Raw genomic sequence first — 20817 nt, forward strand, 5'->3', positions numbered from 1 at the left:
CTTTGTAATTGACATGGTTGTGATTCAAGCAATAGTAAAAAAGTTTATTAATTAAAGGCAAATAGTAATTAATACTTCGTGATGAAAAAAACACTGGCTCTAAGTACACACAACTGCGGTTACTGTGCAGTCTGTACGAGCTCTCTAGAGCTCATTAGTTTTTTGTTTTCTTAATATTGGTCCAGGTTAATTTGGTAACTCAGTATATATATATATATATATATATATATATATATATATATATATATATATATATATATATTGTAACGACGTAGGATCGACGAGTATGCGTAGCAGCACCGCCAAGAAACGCACTTTATCAGTCGTCCAAGGGAACAACCACAACGTCTTCTTCGTTTCCCCCGCATCACCTAAAAACCCGCGCTACTTCAGCGTCGTCCCCACTGGCGCATACCCGCTGAATTATAGTTCTGCCAAATATAGTTGTGTCATTTGCTCCCCCTTCAGAAAAGATCATCGCCCCGATGATAGAGGCTTGGAAAGCAGCGGTAAAGAACTGCGCAGTCTTGGCAGTCCTCATAGTACGGCTTCATCCGCAGCACGTGAACGACCTCGGGTAAATGCCGTCGGCGCTTTGAACAGTGCGAGCTGTCTGGAACGACTTCGTAGTTGACGTCACTGATGCGTCGGAGAACTATGTAGGGCCCGAAGTATTTACGTAGGAGCTTTTCAGAGAGCCCACGCTGTCGAATAGGTGTCCAGATCCACACCTTGTCGCCGATGTTGTATGTTACGGCTTTGTGCCGAAGATTGTAGCGTCTGGCGTCAATGTCCTGTTGTTCGCGGATTCGCAGACGCGCAAGCTGCCTAGCTGCCTCTGCTCGGTGTGTTATCTCTTCAGCACCCGTCTCGTTGTCGTCAAATTCATGAGGGAGCATTGCGTCTAATGTTGTTGTAACCTCACGGCCGTATACGAGACTGAAGGGCGTCTTGCGAGTGGTCTCTTGACGAGCCGTATTGTACGCGAAGGTGACATAAGGTAAAACCTCGTCCCAGTTCCTATGCTCTACATCTACGTACATGCTGATCATATCAGCCAATGTCCTATTGAGTCGTTCTGTCAGTCCGTTCGTTTGAGGGTGATACGCTGTTGTTTTCCGGTGGGCGGTACCACTTAGACGTAGAACGATATCTAAAAACTGGGCCATGAACGCAGTACCTCTGTCCGTGACAACTACTGCGGGAGCGCCATGCCTTAAAACGATGGATTCCAGGAAAAATCGTGCCGCTTCATCTGCTGTTGCCCGTTGCAGGGCACTTGTCTCGGCGTATCTAGTGAGATAGTCCGTGGCAACGATTATCCACCTATTACCAGTAGTAGACGTTGGGAAGGGGCCCAGAAAGTCCATGCCTACTTGTGCAAATGGTGTGGCCGGTACGTCAACAGGGTGCAGTAAGCCGGCTGGTTTGACGGATGGCGGTTTACGACGTTGACAATCCAGACATGTCTGAACGTAACGTTTAACGACCGCAGTAAGTCTCGGCCAGTAGTAATTCTGCCGAATCCGTGACAATGTGCGAGCATAGCCCAAGTGCCCAGCAGTCGGCTCGTTGTGGCAGGCGTGTAAGATTTCACGTCGAAGCGGTGATGGGACAACAAGTAAGTAGTTGCTGCCGCTAGGCGAGAAGTTCTTGTAGAGGACGTTGCGACGCAAGCAGTATGATGCCACCCCTCTTGCGAAGAGCCTCGGCACGCTGTTGGTTCGTCCTTCGAGGTAATCAATAAGCGGCAGCAATTCAATGTCATCCCGTTGCTGGCGTGAAAGATCGGCAGTATCCACGAGTCCCAAAAAAATTGTGTCGTCATCGTTTTGTGCTGCCGGCTCAACAGGAGACCGAGAAAGGCAGTCGGCGTCTGCATGCCGTTTTCCCGACTTGTATGTAACAACAAAGTCGAACTCTTGGAGTCGAAGACTCCAGCGTGCCAGCCGGCCGGAAGGATCTTTCAAATTAATGAGCCAGCAGAGGGAATGGTGGTCACTAACGACGGTGAAAGACCGACCATACAAATACGGACGAAATTTCAGAACTGCCCATACCATTGCGAGGCATTCTTTTTCAGTGGTGTAGTTAGCTTCGGCTCGGGATAGTGTCCTACTGGCGTAAGCAATCACTTTTTCGCTGTCGTCCTGCCATTGTACTAGCACCGCCCCTAGACCGACATTACTAGCGTCTGTATGCAATATCGTCGGGGCTTCCTCATCGAAGTGTGCTAATACGGGAGGCGATTGCATGCGTTGCCGGAGCTCGTGAAATGCCCGCTGCTGGTCTTCGCCCCAAGTAAAAGGCATATCTTCTCGGGTGAGCTGTGTTAACGGCCATGCGATACGCGAGAAATTCGCAATAAATCGCCGGTAATATGCACAGAGTCCCAGAAAACGTCGTACGGCTTTTTTGTCTGATGGAATCGGGAAATTGGTGACGGCGGCAATTTTATCCGGATCAGGTCGGACTCCTTGGCTACTGACGACGTGACCGAGGAACTGGAGCTCATGAAAGCCAAAATGGCACTTCTCAGGCTTCAAAGTAAGACCGGCAGAGCGTATCGCTTCAAAAACAGTTTTCAGCCTTCGTAAGTGTTCGTCGAACGTTGCGGAAAAGACAATCACGTCATCCAAGTACACCAGGCATGTTTGCCATTTGAGTCCGGAGAGCACAGTGTCCATTAGACGCTGAAATGTTGCTGGCGCCGAACACAAACCGAAAGGAAGTACCTGAAATTCATTAAGTCCGTCAGGCGTCACAAAGGCTGTTTTCTCACGGTCTCTCTCATCCACTTCGATCTGCCAATAACCGCTTTTCAAGTCCATTGAGGAAAAGTAGCACGAGTTTCGCAACCTATCCAAGGAATCATCAATACGTGGCAGTGGATAAACGTCCTTCTTTGTGACCTGATTGAGCTTCCGATAGTCGACGCAGAAGCGCAGGCTACCGTCCTTCTTCTTCACTAAAACTACAGGTGATGCCCACGGACTATTAGATGGTCGAATAACGCCATCTTCTAGCATCGTCTTCACTTGTTTTTGTATTGCTTCGCGTTCCTTTGGGGCCACACGATAAGGGTTTTGTCGGATGGGTCTGGCGTCGACATCAGTAATGATGCGGTGTTTGGTAAGTGGCGTTTGACCAACTCTTGACGCAGAGGAGAAACAGCCCTGGTACTGCTTGATGAGCTCAAGCAGACGGGTCCGCTCAACGGCCGTTAACGTCGGATTAACGTCTACAATAGGTGCAGCTGTGTGGATTGTAGAGGCCGACTCCTGCGCTAAGTGGCTGTCTTGTATTTCTGTCACTTCGTCGAAATAGGCGACAGCAGTGCCTCTAACGATGTGTCGGCGCTCCCTACTAACATTTGTCAGCAAGAGTTCGGCGCTTCCGTCGATTACATTGATAAGTGCTCTGGCAATGGCCACACCGCAATTCAGTGCTTGCGCACTGATGTGTTCAGCTACTCCAGTCCCACTTTGCAGGTTGTCACAGCGCACCTGTACGAGAGAGCAACTCCGCGGCAAAAGTATGACGTCGTCCGCGGCAATGCGTAAGCGAGGTGGTTGTGGCTTCTCATGGGTGACATTATCTGAACTCGTGGCAAATGTAACGCTTCTGTCACGGATGTTAATCACGGCGCCGTACTCCCGTAGGAAATCCATGCCCAATATAAGTTCTTTACAACACTCAGTAAGGATGACGAGGTTGACGACGAAGGTTGAACCGGCGATTAAGAGTCGGGCCGTGCATTTCCCGACAGGTGTCACAACTGACCTCCGGCGGTTCTTATGTTGGGCCCGCGCCATGGTGTCTTCACCTTCCTCAGTTTGTCAGCGACCTGTAAGCTAAGGATTGAAAAATGGGAGCCAGTGTCAACCAGAGCGGCTATTTCGTGGCCGTCAATGCAAACGATGGGCTCGGCGCTGACGATGTCAGTTACGTTTTTCGTACTTCTATCCGTCGTATTCGTCGTCGTGCTGGGCGTCTTTTTAGTCAATGTCGTCTTCACGTCGTCGTTCGTCGATAACGGGGGATGTGGAGCAGTTAGAGTATTGGCAACCTCACCCCCGGAGGTCGCTGCGGCTAGTTTCCCCGTCGAGGGCTAGGCGATCTGCCCCTAGTGACGTCAGCAAAACTGCGACGAGTCGGCGAATTGTAGCGCGCCGGAGATGGAGAAGGAGAACGTGGTCGGGGCGTCGTCGTATTTGGTGGCTGACTGTTCACAGGAGCGTCGTTGTAAGCGCGTCGACCGTCGTACGGAGAATAAGCATAGTTAGCAGGAAAGCTTGGGTGTTGAGCGGCGCGATAGTTGTTCCATTTGCGGCAAACTCTATAGACGTGTCCAGCTTCACCACAATGGTAGCACACTGGTCGTCGATCGACGGTGCGCCACAAATCGGTTTTCCGAGGCTGGTAGTTCGGCTCTCCATGGAGCCAAGGAGTGGCGTGCGCATGTCGAAAATACGGCGTTGCTTGTGCTGGCATGATCGGCGGGGTCGGTAGAGTCGACGAGGGTGACGATGTCGGCTCTATTGGTGGCGTAGGTGGTGTTGTAGTTATGGGACTCAACGGCGTTGAAGTTGCGTTGAGTGGACGGCGAACAGCTTCCGCATAAGTGAGGCGCCGCGGAACGTTGCCACAGTCTGGCGCTGAAAAAGCTTGCCGGACTTCCTCCCGGACTACATCAGCAACAAAAGATAACGCTGGCGTCGGTTCCGTAGGCGCAACCACAAAGCCGAGCTGCCGAAGCTCTTCTCGCACCACTTCTCGGACAACTTCACGCAGAGACATGTCGTTACTCGCAGCCAGTACGGAAGTGTTCGCCGTCGAGTTGCCCATGTCATGCTGGCGGTATCGTTGATGCAGGGCCCGTTCAATGGCTGTAGCCTCTTTTGTGAACTGTGCCACTGTTGTCGGTGGATTTCTCACAAGGCCGGCAAACAGTTGCTCCTTCACTCCTCGCAGGAGATATCGCAGCTTTCTTTCCTCTGACAGGTCTAGGTCTGCCCTACGGAAAAGACGGGCCATGTCTTCCGAGAACATAGCAACACTCTCATTGGGGTTTTGAACGCGGATTTCAAGGAGACGCTGCGCGTTTTCCCTCCTGTCAATGATTGAAAAGGTATCCAGCAGCTGTGTGCGGAAGTCGTCCCACGTGGCAAAGCTCCTCTCCCGGTTTACGTACCACGTACGAGCATTGTCCTTCAAATAGAAATAGACACTCGAGAGTTTGTCCGCCGAGCTGGTCTTATGGTTATACTGGGCAACGCGCTCGAACTGGTCTAGCCAATCTTGGACGTCTTCAAAGGCATCACCATGAAAGCTCTCCGGGACCATAGGATTCTGCAGTGTTACTTGCGATGGAGCTGCGGTGGCCATGTTATTTGTAGGAGGCAAACGATTTCTCGAAGTTTCTTGCAGGGGACTGGACTCGGGCGCTAAGCCTAGCAGGCGACGACTGAAGCGGTGGACCGGTGTTTCGATGCGCGATGGTGATTCCGGGCTCGATCGTCGGCTCCGCGAAGGGGTGCCAAGCATGAAGAATACCCAGCACCTCCACCAGTGTAACGACGTAGGATCGACGAGTATGCGTAGCAGCACCGCCAAGAAACGCACTTTATCAGTCGTCCAAGGGAACAACAACAACGTCTTCTTCGTTTCCCCCGCATCACCTAAAAACCCGCGCTACTTCAGCGTCGTCCCCACTGGCGCATACCCGCTGAATTATAGTTCTGCCAAATATGGTTGTGTCAATATATATATATATATATATATATATATATATATATATATATATATTATTGCGTTTCTCTTCATTCAGTAGCCTTTTATCAATAGTTTGATCATAGTTTCATTGTAATCAATAGTTTGTGCAAGCGGTTGTCGCCGGAACAAGTATTCCGGTTGTTGGGTGTCAGGGAATAAATTCACAGACACGGTTTTTCTGTGGACGTTTAATAGCTGCTACGACCAACAAGTACATTCCTGTGGTTATGATCGATGGCTCTGCGATGGCGTAACTCACGAGAGCTGCTAATAGAAGTTACCGACTACCCAGCTCAGCAGGGACACCGCGACCACTGCTGTAGCCGCCTTCGTTGTGTGAGCAGCATTGTGCTCATCTGACAGCGAGCTGAGGTCCACAATGGCGTCAGCAATTTTCTGTAGGTGTGCGATCGCGTCGGTGTTCTCCTTGGCATTGCAGGGTTTAACCGCCTCTTCGAGGCAGGCCTTCACGTTTTGTGCGACCCTGCAATTGTGAACATATATTACAGATGTCACAGCATTGAACATGGGTATGCAAAGTATATCCCACTTTCAGCAATCAGGTTACGACAGAATGCCAGACCCGCTGTGGTTGCTTAGTGGCTTTGGCGTTTCGTCGCTAAGCACTTGGTTGCGGTATCAAATCTCGGCCTCAGAAGGGGAACATTGATAAGGTCGAAATGCTAAAACTTCCGAGTACCGTGCATTTGGTGCATCTTAAACACCTCAGGTTGTCAAAATAAGCTTTAGTATCCCACTTCGGAAAGCTTCATAATCGTATCCTCGTTCTAGCACGTAAAACGCAAGAATTTAATTCTAAGTGCCAGTTTTAGTATATCAAGCTCGATTCAATATTGGCTGAAGAAACAGCAACAAGCTATGTTATTCAGGCCAATATTCCATGAGGAAAGCTTTGTAATAAAGTAATACTTAAAAGAACAAAGACAGTCGGCACGAGAAGTGTCTTGTTTTTTTGGAGTATTGTTTGCTAATGTAGTACTTTAGTGTATATGATTTCGTTAAGGCTTACGGTGGTACTTTGTTTTTTACAATTTTTTATGTAATATATGGAGCCAATGTCTTTCTTTTTGTGATCAACAGTTGTGTTACACTTTGCTGGTATATTTTTTAGCATTTCTATTATATAGTTATTGAATGCGATATGCTACCGCCACTGTAAGTATGTGAAAAAAGTTAAATTGCTACATAATGACCTAAACAATGAAAATATAGTATTCTTCAAAGTCGGCTGTTATTAGGTATGCAGAGGGGTCGTACCAACGCTGGCCACGGGAAGGAACATTCTTCCTTACAGTGTGGGAAAATGTTTTCGCAAGTACCAATCTAAGGCTTGCAAATCAGGTTTAGAGTGTTCAACCCCTATTATTTTATTGTCGCTTGGTGCCAGAGGTTCTTGTAAATGTGAGGCTTCCGTATGTCTTCCAAGAGAAGTTCAGGGTAAGAGATTGTCTCATGAATGTTAAGATAAAAAACAAAACATCAGCTTTGATAGCTGCCTTAGTGTGGTTCTCTGCCACAGTTAGTCGTGCAATAACCAACACTTCGATAACCTTGCAGTGTTTAATGTTTATTCGAGCCTATGTGAACATATTGTTCTTTCGTACCCACTGTGTTATGGCCTTCGCTTTCGGTAATTAAACCTTCGACTTCGTGCTCAGAAGGAGAGGACTGCGTCCATTAAGCAGCCACGGCACAGAACAGAATATGGCACTTGTAATATAGACTTGAACAGTGGCATCTCCACATGACGTGTGATGCGACTCGAAATCATCTAGATACCCGCATAGAAACTTAATAACGTGGGAAACCTACTAGCCTTGCATGATAGCTTTTTTGACTTTCTGATGTTATATAACGGCTTCCTTTCGGAAATACCTTTAGCGAAAGAGTAAACCTTACAACCAATGTAGTGGACATGCTTCCAGCACGCTGCATATTTCGGACTTAAATCAAATGCTGTTGTTTTACCTGTCGATAACACGATCTTATTATGACGTACGCCATATAATACAATCTTCAGAATATTATATCCCACTGGGCTTCTTTGCCGGGCGCCCAAGGTTAAACACATATATGTACGCACCAGTATACATCAAAGAGTATGAAGCCTATGACGGCTTAAAACCTGGCTTTTTACCGTTGGTATTAGCATGTCACTGGCTTCCAGGAAACATTTTGCACCTAAAGCTTACCTTTGCCGCTCTTCCACCTGGGCCTCGAAGGTGCGGTTTTCACTATCTGGTTTCACATCACAATTGCGTATGGGGCTGAGGTTGATGCATTTACGAAGTTCCGTCACCACAGCTGTGCGAGAAAAAAAAAGGCAAGTACAAACCTTTAAGTGTGCTTGAGAAGTAACCAAGTCTGCTGATTACGTATTTACTGACTAACCCGCTAGCATAACTGAAAGAAAGTGGCAGGACGATGACTTGAGGCAGATGATCGATGCTTTGGCCAAAGTAAAACAAGGACCGCAATAGGTATATCATGAATGTATCGCTAAGGAAACAACCTCTCGCCAATTTGTTGTCCTGTCTGTTTGTTTAGTTGGTGTAGTTTAGCTTAATTAAGGTATAATTTCACATGAGATAACAAGCCCTCATGTGGGTCTCAGGTGAGAGGTCACGTCGTATTACGTTCGTTCCCAATAGACATGCAATTTGTTCCGTCCAAATCCCTGTGCAGAAGATGAACAGTTGTACAGACTTTAACAAACCGCTACGTTAAAACTTCGCTATGTATAGATTCCAATATGTGTGTTGGTCTTACATAATGTATGCACTACATAGAGGATTCTATTCAGGCTGCTCCATCCCGCATTTGTGGGTCAGAATACTATGGCGTTCTAAACAACACTTCCTGCGTATCGAAGACGCTGCTGCTTCGCTCGACGCTTCTTCAAGGTTTTTTCTCCTCTGTGCTTAATAAACGCTTCAGCGACATAAGATAGCTGTTGTGATTCTTCAAATGCACCAGCCTCTCTGACCGCTTGTGATTGTATTAACAATGAAAGCTTGATCGTGTCAATAGTGCGAAGTGAGAAGTTCTCTCTTCCATCTCATCCTTTAGTTCCACTTCCCCTTTTCCGAATGCAATGCAGAGTAGCCCACTGGGATTAACTTGGTTGACATCCCGGCCTTTCCCCTATAGCTACTCTCTCTGTTCGGTGACATTATGTTTGTTCAAGGTCGCATCTGCACTTACATCAACCGCCGCACCGGGTACCCATAGCTGGGGCTATCTTCTGGACTGGTCTGTCATGCAATGCTGAAGCAATTATGTGCAAGGGGAAAGGGGCACGAGGCAAACAAACATTTCTTTTAAAAGGGTAATACTTTCACGCAATGCCCCTCAAAATTGCATTACTTACATGCCAAAGACAACCACGCTTATCAGCTCTGAGTCTGCAGAAAATACCCGTCGCCTCACCCAGAACTTAGAAGGGAAGAGGCCGCCGATTGGCGCAAAATACAGACTAGGGTATTCCCCCATCGAAAATTTCTAAACGCTTTCTATCCCACTCGCTATAGGGCCAACTGCCCTTGGTGCCGCGGCATACCCACCCTAATACATGTAACCTGGGAGGGCAGTAAGCGCCCTCATAGGCCAAATAGCAATAGCACAATGGAGGAGTGGGAGGCACAACTCTCCCGTTCTGACTTGGCAAGACAAAAATTCCTAATTAGCCAGGTCAGGCAGGCAGCAGAGAACAGTGGGGCCGTGGACACAGGAGCTACGACCACTCCTCTTTAACATTTCTTCCTGTCAAACAAACTTTCGATATATATATGTATTGTATATGTGAAGGAATATGTGCATAGCTTATAGCCTATTTTTCGTGATAGCTTTCGTGACGACAATCACAAGACAACGGTGGAATGAAGACTATGCTATGATGAAGCTGGAATTATGACCACAGCATTAAAGTGGCGGTATAACAGAGATGCATGGAGTGACGGAGTAACGGCGATCATATGGCAACGTAGGCAAGATCGTAATTGGAAGACGACAGCATGGCGCTGGCGGAATGACGATGACCAAGAGAGGACGAGAGATAAGTGAAGACAGCATGACAGGAAAGAAACAACGGTGGACTGAAGGCGATTAAACGGTGACGACAGCGTGAGCACGATGAGACAATGATAACGGCATGACGACGAATGTGTAACGTCGATGAATTGATGACTGCGTGACGATGTAATGTCGACCGAATGATATCGACCACATGATAACGAATGCGTGGCGGTGATATAATGTAGGCGACAAATGATGGTATGACGAGGACTAACTGACTAAGATAACGTGTCTGTGTGGCAGCCCGTGTTTGTGCTTACGTATATGTGACCTGGGGCCACGAGCTACCTGGGTTTACGCCATCTCCGATACCATCTCAGGGACCATCTCAGGGACCGGTCGATCGTTGAAGACAGCGCCTAACATTCATAAAGTGGGCAAATAAGCAAAGAAAGCATGACCTAAAACGTAACTAGAATAGTTAGCGAGGAGGCCTTCGGTAAAAGAAGAGAGTTTAGACAAGCTCGGGCCCTTACTCGGTGAACAGTGGTGTGAGATTCCTTTCTAAGAATCTCTTATGAAACTATTTACTAACTTCATAATAAAAGCCACTGGAATGTGCCCAATTTTTGGGCTAATAAGATATCAAATAGGCATAAATGCCTGGACAAATGCATAGCCAGTCTTCTGAGATAGCTTTAGGTTTTATGAGGTCGTGTCAAGAAGCAATTTTGGGGAATTTTTCATCTACTGTGTTCGATCTGCGGACAAACATCACTGTGCTTTGCGGTGATTATATGTGAAATTAATATTGGTAGCGGTTCAACAACTGAAAAGTATTAAAAGGTTGTGTTGCCTGATGTTTTACTGTCTAGATATGGCCCACACTCGAGCGTTTTGTCCTTGTTCTTGCATACTGCCTACAGCTCCACTGCTATTGTTCGCCTTCTAAGTAAGTTCAACGGATTATGTGATCATTCATTCCTGGCCGTTGAATTTCTTGGAAAAATTGGCATTTCACCACCACTTCTTAAAAAAAAAGCAAGTACTGGTGGACACTTACACTGACAGTTTGGAGAGGTAATTTCTTCACGGAGGACAGCGTAGCCTCGTTCCATCCGGGTGAACTTATTCTTTTCGGCGTTGGTGCAGCTGCTGTAAGTTTCCATGTAGCAAGTGTCTGGATTGCTGTTTGTAGAGAGACAAACAATATATTTGGGGTGAGGATTCGAAGCGTTCAAGTTTCAGCAGCTATATCTGGTCAAAGCTGCAACCATTTTTCATGGCGAAGACCTGGCTGGTCCAAGGATAAAATCTTAATAGAGCGTTTCTCGAAAGACACTACATCAATTCAATGTAATTGCTGCTTACATCATCTGCATCGTATCGCATCTGCGGTACAAAATTTGGATAGTGATAGTGAAATTTGGGTAGTGATAAGCAGTGCCCAATTCTTTCTGTGGAGATTTGCAACAGTTAAGTTCCAAATGAGACTAACTAGACATACGGCATTCAGTTTCTGTCGTACTTATTGGCCCTTCATGTTTTCAGAAGTATACTGCAAGTAAACATCTTACTAAGTATGCAGACTGTCCCAACTATCATGAACCAATATCTCAAAAAAAAAGAACAGTTACAGTGACATTTCGCTTTGTGAACGCGGATGACGCGCAAGCGTATGAGTGCTGTAGCGCACATGAAGCTATCCGCCCTATGTGCACCTCGACACGTACACTGTACGCATCGCAGATGTTATTCAAGGCAGGGCTCACGCGGCCGCGCCAAACGCAGCAGCCACCGGACTAGAGCGCCACGTTGTAAACGTTATTTTACCATCTACCATCTAAATTACCTAGCATGGTGTCAGCGTGCACAGGGAAACATGAACACTTCCCACTCGATGAACGCGGACACTGGCTGCCAAAACGATGACGTCAGGAATCGCGGCAGTAGTAGCGAGCGAAGTGGGCTTCGTGCTGGCTATCGCTTCCATGTAAACTGAGCGGTGAGAACACAGCGCACGCAGAGGTACGAGCCGTCGGCCCACGTATGCTGTGCCCCAAAGCAGGCCGATTTCAAGTTAAAGCCCCCAACGTACAACGCTCCTCCTCCCTACCCTCGCCAGTGCCATGGAGATGGAATACGGCGTGCTTCCTCTACTTGTGCACCCAAGATTGAGCCGCCATCGTCGGTTCGCCGTCACACGCTGTCACTAGCATACACAGCGTATGGCGCGCGAGGACGATGTTACCACCAGACGAATCAAATACGTATTCACCACAAAGAAAACCTGTAGCAACTTGCAGAAAAGATCGACCGAGCGAGCGTCCGCCTATCTTCTTCCTCCGCGATGCTTTGCCTCGTTTCTTCACCCCCACTTCGCTCAACGGTACCTACACATATCTCTAGGTGGCGGTACCTTGCCGCACGCTGTGCGCGTCCTTCGTACCTTCCCAGCGCGGGATTCTTTTTACGTCCGGGCACCTTCCTCCTTCGTTTACTTCGGGGGCTTCAAACATATTTTTGGCGATTTAAATAGCTGGCCAGTTACGTCTTCGCGTAATATGGAAACGCCACGTAGCTGGAGAGAACCGAAGCAATGTTGTTTGCGGTCGGTTCGAAATACTGAGTTTTGTTTTTCATTCTACGTAATTAAAAATTTTTCTTAATTAATTATTCATTTTCACAAGTAATACAAGTTGATGAAAACTGTCAATGAGAAAACTGTAGAGAATCATGTGAAACTTCTGATACCGCTTTCTGGCGTTTTCGAACGTGAAAGAAGCCCGCGAATACGTGCAATATAGCCGCATGACTCACCGCTCGAGGCACTTTGCGTGTATTCGTGGGCTCCCTATAATTTACTGCTGATAGCATGACCGGGTGTTGAGTTTTGTGAAACAAAGTCCCCCGAGAGTAAAGCATGACTCAGAATAATTCACTAAAAACAAATGTGCTACTCACGCCACTGCCACCACAAACGCACTCTGCATATTTTTCTTCCCGTCTCGTAACAACCGACCTTTAATGCGACAGTCTAATTCCGGTTCTGAGCGAAAAACATTTCTGCAACAATATAAACGTTTGTCGCTACGAGACAATACATGATTTGTCCTGTTCCTCTTGCTATAGGCATCACTTCGGAAGCATACACTGCTAGTACATATTAGGACCGCCTAATGCCAAGCGAAGAACTGGCATTCGCATTAAATATATTCAAGCAAATATTCCTTCAAATATGCTGCCTCGAATTCTTGACTCCAGAATTATGACTATAAAAATATGTGTAAATTTCTTCGCGCACTCCTTAGCTAAGTATTAGATCCTGTTTTATGCATAGCTATTTTCCTGTTTCTTTACGCTTACAACAAGCATGGCAGTCTTATTAACCGACATGTATTACTTAATTTTTCGAAAGCTGCTGAAAAAAGTTACAAAGGCACTTAGATCTCCTTATGTGCATTGAATGTGAAAGCACTCTGACTCTTCCAAGCGATACTTTTCAGTTGGTCATGTGCTCGAATTGAACTAACTCAATTTTGTGTTTGGGACAAGACAATTTTCAGAATGGGCCAGGTCGGTTTTGAACGAGCGTCAAATAAATTTTCACATGAGGCAAAGCCAATTTCGGCGGTGGGCTAAATGAATTTTGTGAGAGGGCCAGGTCGGTTCATGAACGAGCGTCCATTGAATTTTCGAAATGGGCCAAGTCAAATTTGAGGGGTGGGTCGAATTTCGGGTTGGGTCAAGTGAATTTTGAGAAAGTGGGCAAGGTCAGTTTTGAACACTGGTGAAGTCAATTTTCGAATTGGGCAAAGTAATATTTTTTTTAGTCTGAGGCACCCTAATTGTGGGGGTGGGCCACGTCAATTTCGGGTGTAGGCCAGGATAGTTTTGGATGTGAGTAAACTCAACTTCCCAATTGGCAAAATCAATTTTTTTGGTTGTGGGCCACGGCGTTCATCCGACGTCGTAGCTGTTCACCGTGGGATTTCACAGTTTGAGCCGCAGCGGGTCTAGCGCTGGGAACGTGACGTCATCACTTGGACACGTGTTTTTCCTGCCATCAGATGTTAACGCCGGACGCTCTCCAGATTTTCCGCTTCGTGGGGCAGAAAATTCCTTCGCATGAATATGTAACTTTGTATGTGTAAAGTGTACACTTGGCAGTGTAAAGTGTAGACTTGGCAGTGTAAAGTGTACACTTGGCAGCTAGGGGCACTTTCCTTCTTTTCTGGTCTTGTTTTCCTGCACAAGCTGCACTTACCAAGCTGCACTTTTCCTGCACTTACTAAATCATGCCATCATTGCACTGACGAAGCCTTCACACAACAGGCCATGCGGCTACATGAAGCAGGTTATCCCAATCATGTACTGACATCAGTTGCAGAGGGAATACTTCGGCAAGTGCAGCAATCGGGGACTGCTGAACGAGCGGAAAGAGATAGTAACCGAGAGAAAAAAAGACCAACAGTGATACCTTATATCCACCGGTTGTCGCACAACCTAAAGAGAATTGCCCGCCGAGGTAACACTGATGTGGTTTTTTCAGCACCCAACAAACTAATCAGCTTGTGCAGGAAAACAAGGCCAGAAAAGAAGGAAAGTGCCCCTAGCTGCCACGTTAAACACAGGAAGAAGTTCAGAGAATGTAAGACTTCAATTATATATTGTATACCCTTATCGTGTGGGAAGTACTACGTCGGACAGTCGGGCAGATGCATTAATGATAGACTGCGCGAACACAAGAATAAAGTCGACGAACTTGTATCAGATGGGTTTCTCTCCCTTCATTGTAAGCAACATAAGTGCTCCCCTCTCTTTGAATCAACAATCATTACCGGTAGAAACAAGTGCGAACTCACTAGACTTATAATAGAAGCCGAGCAGATTGATGCCCTAGGGGATTCATGTATCAGCAAACCATCATTGGCTCTCTCTGAAAAAGAATTGAAATTTTTGCGCATGGCTTAACATATCACAAAACGTATCGCACTGATTGTTAATCTGTTCAAGTGGGAGTGACTCATATCGTCTGAGTGTATAAGTACGACCTGGTTTTCGACAATAAACAGTGTTGGAAGTTAGCGCTGTGTGTGTCCCTTTGTGTCTTCTCTTGTCTCTACTTTGAATCGCGCTACCATACTCCCCCTGAAGATGCATTGCCAACAAGCCCACATTGCAACCCTCGTGAACTTATATTGGAATTGCAATCCGAAGCTATCATTTCTGAAGCTTGTGCGGAAGTCCCACTTCATAAACTTTCTGAGGATTTTCACTTTGAAAAATTCTATTAGCTCCATAATGCACTTGCGCTTGGTGGGGGGCCTCGTAAATTGAGGATTTATGCTTACTTCCGCACACGTGCATGCGGGAGTGACGTACTTCCCCGTGTGGTGGTGGTGCGTGTCTAACCCCGGCAACAGCTTCGCTGAACACCTACTTGCACCGGGTGAAATGGTGGCAGATTTTTACTGGCTAAGCATACTTTAACCAGTGCCCCATCTACGTCACGCGAAAAGTGCAATACCTTGTATGTAGAAAAATGCGTAATTTGCAATGTTGAAATATTTAATCGTTTTGATAGTGTTTCGGGGTTATTGCCAGCTTTATAAACGATAAGGAACAATTTAAATAAAAAGGTAACTAAAGAGAGAATACCCGGAGGGATACATAGGGTTCTTTAGAAAATACATAGAGAAGTTTATTGTGGGGTCGGCCACCTGAAATTTGTAGGTGGGTCAACTTCAAATTTGGGAATGGGCCAATGTAGATCTTTGGGGTGGGCCTACTCAAACTTGGTGGTGGTCAAACTTAAAATTTCGGTTGGGATCAATCTGAAGTTTTAATGTGGGCCAACTGAAATTTGGCGGTGGGCCCACTTTAACTTGGGGATGGGCCAATATGAAATTTGGTTGTAGGCAAATTTAAATTTTTGGGCGGGCCAAATTAAAATCGGGGCGACCCAGCTTGAAATTCGGACGTGGTCCAACCTAAATTTTGGCATGGCCCATTTTGAAGTTTGGGGCGGTCCAACTGAAGTTTGGCCGTGGCCCAACGTAAAGAAGAGAGTGGGCCAGCCTAATTTGGAAGTACGCTTGCGCATACTCAGACAACTCTCTTAGAGTTTCTGCATTCTTTTTCTCTTCTCTTTAAGCGAAGGTTTCATTGCCTAGTATTTCCGTGTTAAGCGCGGCTACATGGCCAAAGGATGGTGCTGGAATGGCCGCTACCTTGGCAGCTATATTTTTATACATATGTACAAAGGTTACTTAAACGCACCCACGAAATTTTCCGTATATACGCTGTATGCGGACAATTTATGCCCATCTATGTTCTGCGCAACAAGAAGATGATTTCCTAAGTAAAACCTGCGCAAATAATACCTTATAACAGACATCACTAAAGGACAGCGATCTTTTAAAGAACTATATTTGCCAGATTGTTTGAATTACTTCCTTTTCCATCAGTTATGCACCCAATATTCTTTGTCACTGGGTCCTTGCTCGCTGTTCAAATAGGGTGTGTCCCATTATGCACGATTCTGCGTGAACAACAACGGCGGCTCCCTGATTTTCCAAGCAGTCCGGCCTCTTTATATAGCCGTATTTCATTTATTTTACTTTTTTTCACATAGTCATTCAGTATGCACCACAGGCGGTGCGCCCGTTGTTCATAAATCCTCCACAACTTGCATGTCTCGATGTGACACGAATGGTACAGACTCTCTAAATGTTACGTGATACTCGTCATACTTTTCTGTGATCACCACCTGCTATCACCAAATCATACGCAGCAGCATTAGCTGTAAAACATTTAATTACTATCTTTACTTGAAGCTTAAGTAAGTATCTTTACTTAAGCTTCGCTACGAGTAGATTGCAACGTAAGCGTGGGACGTGCATATTTTTTAATTTTTTTGCTAGTGGCACTCTTGTTTTTGCTGTACTCTTATAGTTAATCACGTCAAGTATTACTACTATGTTATTGCGAATGTACGTTGGAACATCGTAATTTTTCATTGCGTGTGCTTCTTGAGCCGTGAGCGAGTTTTAGCTTGAGCTTCAAACTTTACGGCGAAAGAAGAGCCGGACCAGCAGTTTTGGGGGGCGAGTGGCCCCAGTTACTAAATAATGCCAACAACATCATCATCATCATCATCAGCCTGGTTATGCCCACTGCAGGGCAAAGGCCTCTCCCATACTTCTCCAACAACAACGAAACAAATAAATAAAAGGCGTGGCACAAGATACGCAACGCCTTTGTGTCCAAATCACCAATATTGCAAGCCACGCAACGACCAATAAAGCTGAGAGGTCGCCTCTGCGCGCATTCCTTCGTAGTGGGGCACGTTTCGAGCGTTGGTTCCACCAGCGTTTTGAACGCACACAGCCATAAGCACTTCTTTTGTGTCAAGTTTGAACAAAAGCGTGTTCAGCAATAATTAAACCATATTCTTCTGCTTACGTATTTTAGACTCGAATCAACTTGCTTAGCTAGTTTCTCGCGTTTGTAAGAAAAGGTTGGCGTTCTTGATACCAAGTGCACATGTGTTATGATTATACATGACAACCTATATCTAATTATGCCTCGTTAATTGCATAGCAATGTTAGCGCAAGGGAAAACCCTGCAGATTAAAGGTATATTTTGTAATCACTGTGGAGGCAAGCTTTTGTGAAGGGCTTATTCAAATGCTGTAAATTCATAAATTTACACGTTTACTTCCTCCTTCTTTAGAGTAAAGGCAAAGACGTTTTTCCCCACGCTTACGTTGTGACGTCGAGTGCTGGCATTGCCGAGCTAGATATCTTCATAATCGTTTGTGGGTGCGCGAGACCATACTTACATATGTATATAATAGATAGAGTGCACCTGCAGATGACCTGGAGGCGCACATGACGTGTTCTGGTTTCATTTTTGTGATTGTGCTCTTGCGTTATGTCATGCCATTAAGCGAGCACCAACCAGCCCAGCAAAGTGTCCTCGCGCAGTGTTTTTCGACCTCCTTCAGTGCTTCGCCTTTTGGGCGAAATTGCGACATTTTCTTTGCAAAGCACGTTGTCATCTTCGTGCCCTATTCTATTCCATGGTGCTGCTTGCGGATTACAAGCACAGACGCCACCTACCTTAGAGTGCACATGGTCTACAAAACAGGTGAAGCTGCAATACCTTTTCACTCGAGCAAAAATATACTCGTGAGCCTCAAAGCACCCTATATATAAATGCTTTTCTACAGCAAACTTCTGTTTCACCCCTCAGGAGGACGCTGTATCCAGGCGGCATGACGCAGAAGGTATTCACGTGGGAGTCCGGCACTGCGAAATTTTTTTACACTCGCTCGGACTTGCTCGGCCGTCTTCTACGCTGCTGTTCATTGTGACCACCAAGGAGGTAGCGGCGACTATTAACGTCGCAACGTCCTGTTCTCCAGGACTCGCAACGTCCAGGACGCGCAACGTCCAGGACTCGCAACGTCCTGTTCCCGCCTGACTACCTTCCGCATCGTCACGGCACGACACTGTAGACATAAACTCTAAGCATGCTGAAGCTTGACATTAAATTCTTTGTGTTTGTTTGACATACTGAAGCATCTTTTTCTTAGATTTATAGGTCCTAGAAAATTACATAACGCGAAAGTGAAAGCCGAGTAATGTCATGTGGGGGCTCCGTTCGATTTTCAGTGGCAGTTGCGGGCAAAGGTTTGTGGCATTCACCGCATGGTGTGGATAATTATTACTACGTGTCCTTATGATGATGGCACGATAAAAATTTGACGCAGGCGGTGTAACGAAAAGGAAGGACCGAGAAAGAATGCAAACCCAGTTTTGTTCCTATCACTACTCTTTCGCTGTTAGAAATGAAAGAAGCAAGGCCAGGTAGGGGGACTCATGTGTATCTGAAACGGTTCAATATGCCTAAAACTATTGTTAAGCATTTGCTTAATATTTGGCAATTACTCTTTATTTATGTTGCTAATATTCTAAACTGGTGTTATGGGAGGTCCTCCTCGCAGTTTTTAAATTCGGGATCTCGTTACCTATTTATTAAATAAATTTTGTAACGTGTTTGTAATTAATAAAACTTGAATAATCATTTTGCAAGACTTTTCTGAACTTGTCTATTACTACTGGCTGCTTAACAGCTCCATGGAGCCGTGTAAATTCTCATGAAACAAGCCTGAAAACGTCGCTGTGGGTCATTCGAAGTAAACAAATTCTTCAGAAATTTATAGTTCGCCCAAGCCACATAATTTATTCATGGTCTTCACGTGCGCACAAAATCATGAAGTGGCGCAACATGGAGTTACGTCATTTGCGACAGTTTTACCGTCCCGAAGAATAACTGCATGCGCGTACCTTGTGCACAGGTCTCCCAGATAGTTGCCCACGCTGTAAACAACTTCTTGTGCAAGTGGAAATATTCCGTACTTCTCAGCAACGGACCAATAGCAGGCAGCCTTGCGCTGCATGTCGCAATTTGACTGGTCATCAGCACCTTGAAAGCGGGCGTATGGGAGGAAAAGGTATTTCGAATCAAAATTTGGTTTAACACAACAACGCTGAAAAGCAACAATATGTAGCGACAGATACTTTTGAAGTATCCGCAGAACTTCTTAAAGGAAACTACGCGGCTGTCGAGTATCGCCCGTTTTATCTGACGTCGACGCTCGCCCGAACAAGTGGCGTCGAAATGTTTCGTTAAAGCCATCTCACTTCAAACTCCGAGCTTTAACGTACAAGTACGTTTCAAGAAAGCAGAAGTTCAGGAGGAAGGCGAGCCGATGCTTCATTACGCCACACTTACTGACGGTAAAGCTTCGTCATTGAGTAGCCTTCGTCGCGTTGCTTGTCAGAGTCAGGCTGAGTTTTTTCTGTTCCGAAATTCAGAACCCGCTCGCCCACATGCATATATAAAGCTCAAGTGAGAAGTAAAATCGCAAACGTTTTGGGAAATTCTCACGCAAAAGGGACATCAATTCCTCAAGACAGCCAATTCTTCCAAGTCCAGTGCCTCTAAGAACACGTGCAACAAGTGCTGCACTCCATCACAGTGACATCCATTGATCAATGCGCCTAAGCCATTACTACACATGCTGTGATAAATAACGTAGGGGACCTCTCTTTTTGCCTCTGTTGGAACCTAGTGCTAACTATGCCCATGAGTTGGTAGTTATAGGCTTCGAATAAGCGCGAGTATTGTCCAAAACGTTAAAAATGTAGCCGTTTCAATTTGAATACGGCACCATAGGAATGCCCCATAAAGGCGTCAATAAACCGAAAGTCGGGAGAGCATGGCAGGGCCACCTATGGTTGGTTCTCTAGCGCCGAATTAAGGAAACTCTAGAGGGTACTGATGTAAGGGACAGTGGCGTAGCAGGTGAGCGGTAGAGGTATATATATATATATATATATATATATATATAGGTGAGCGGTAGCAGGTAAAGTGAGCCATGAGTATACTGCATAGCATTCCTAAACTTTAGAAGTGTCAATATGTATGCACTTTCTCAGAAGACTCAAAAGCTGAAAGCCAGGACGTTCCGTTTTCTTCAATGTCGCGACGTTCAACAGTTTTTTGCGAAATAATTGGTAGCCTAAATCAAATGTCTATACTCTATGTAGTTGGTAGGTTCTGTTTTTGTTAAAATACAAGGCTCATTGAGTTTGCTGCAATGAATTCTGTACGAAATAGGCTTTTTTTCATTCATGTTTATTTAGTTATGAACCTGCCTCCAGATGCGGAACCTAATGCTATCTAGACGTCAACAGCACATATCTTAGCAACACTTCTAACATAATAACAAGTGATTCAGCTAGACATTGACAATGTTATGTCAGAGTGTTCAATTGTATTTTGCCTAAAAGAAACCACACTGCTCATTAAAAAATGCCTTACCTTTCCCTAAAGCGAGCGCCGCGAAAAGCAGCGCGGCCCCTGCAGACATCGTCGAAGTTAGTGTAGCCATTCTTTGTATCGACCTGCTGCGTCTCTAGCCCAGTCAGCTT

General features: G+C 45.9%; 1 protein-coding gene across 1 annotated transcript; it reads right to left on the bottom strand.

Annotated features, from left to right (window-relative positions):
* Window positions 1–5948: 5948 nt before the first annotated feature.
* Window positions 5949–20817, bottom strand: LOC129384130 (uncharacterized). Its single transcript, XM_055069282.2, has 5 exons — window positions 20708–20817; window positions 19168–19306; window positions 10874–10998; window positions 7989–8100; window positions 5949–6259 (listed from the first exon to the last, which is right to left on the bottom strand). The coding sequence occupies exons 1-5, from the start codon at window positions 20775–20777 to the stop codon at window positions 6043–6045; spliced, it is 663 nt and encodes a 220-aa protein (XP_054925257.1). The 5' UTR covers window positions 20778–20817; the 3' UTR covers window positions 5949–6042.

The sequence above is a fragment of the Dermacentor andersoni genome, chromosome 9, assembly GCF_023375885.2.
Source record: "Dermacentor andersoni chromosome 9, qqDerAnde1_hic_scaffold, whole genome shotgun sequence".
Taxonomy (NCBI): domain Eukaryota; kingdom Metazoa; phylum Arthropoda; class Arachnida; order Ixodida; family Ixodidae; genus Dermacentor; species Dermacentor andersoni.

Excerpts from the sequence above, each read along its gene's own strand:
- LOC129384130 (XM_055069282.2), bottom strand. The coding sequence starts at position 20,777 with ATGGCTACACTAACTTCGACGATGTCTGCAGGGGCCGCGCTGCTTTTC. Across the intron at positions 10,999-19,167 it reads CTGGGAGACCTGTGCACAAG|CAATCCAGACACTTGCTACA; the intron begins GTACGCGCATGC and ends CTCTACAAACAG. Across the intron at positions 8,101-10,873 it reads TACCTCTCCAAACTGTCAGT|CTGTGGTGACGGAACTTCGT; the intron begins GTAAGTGTCCAC and ends TTTCTCGCACAG.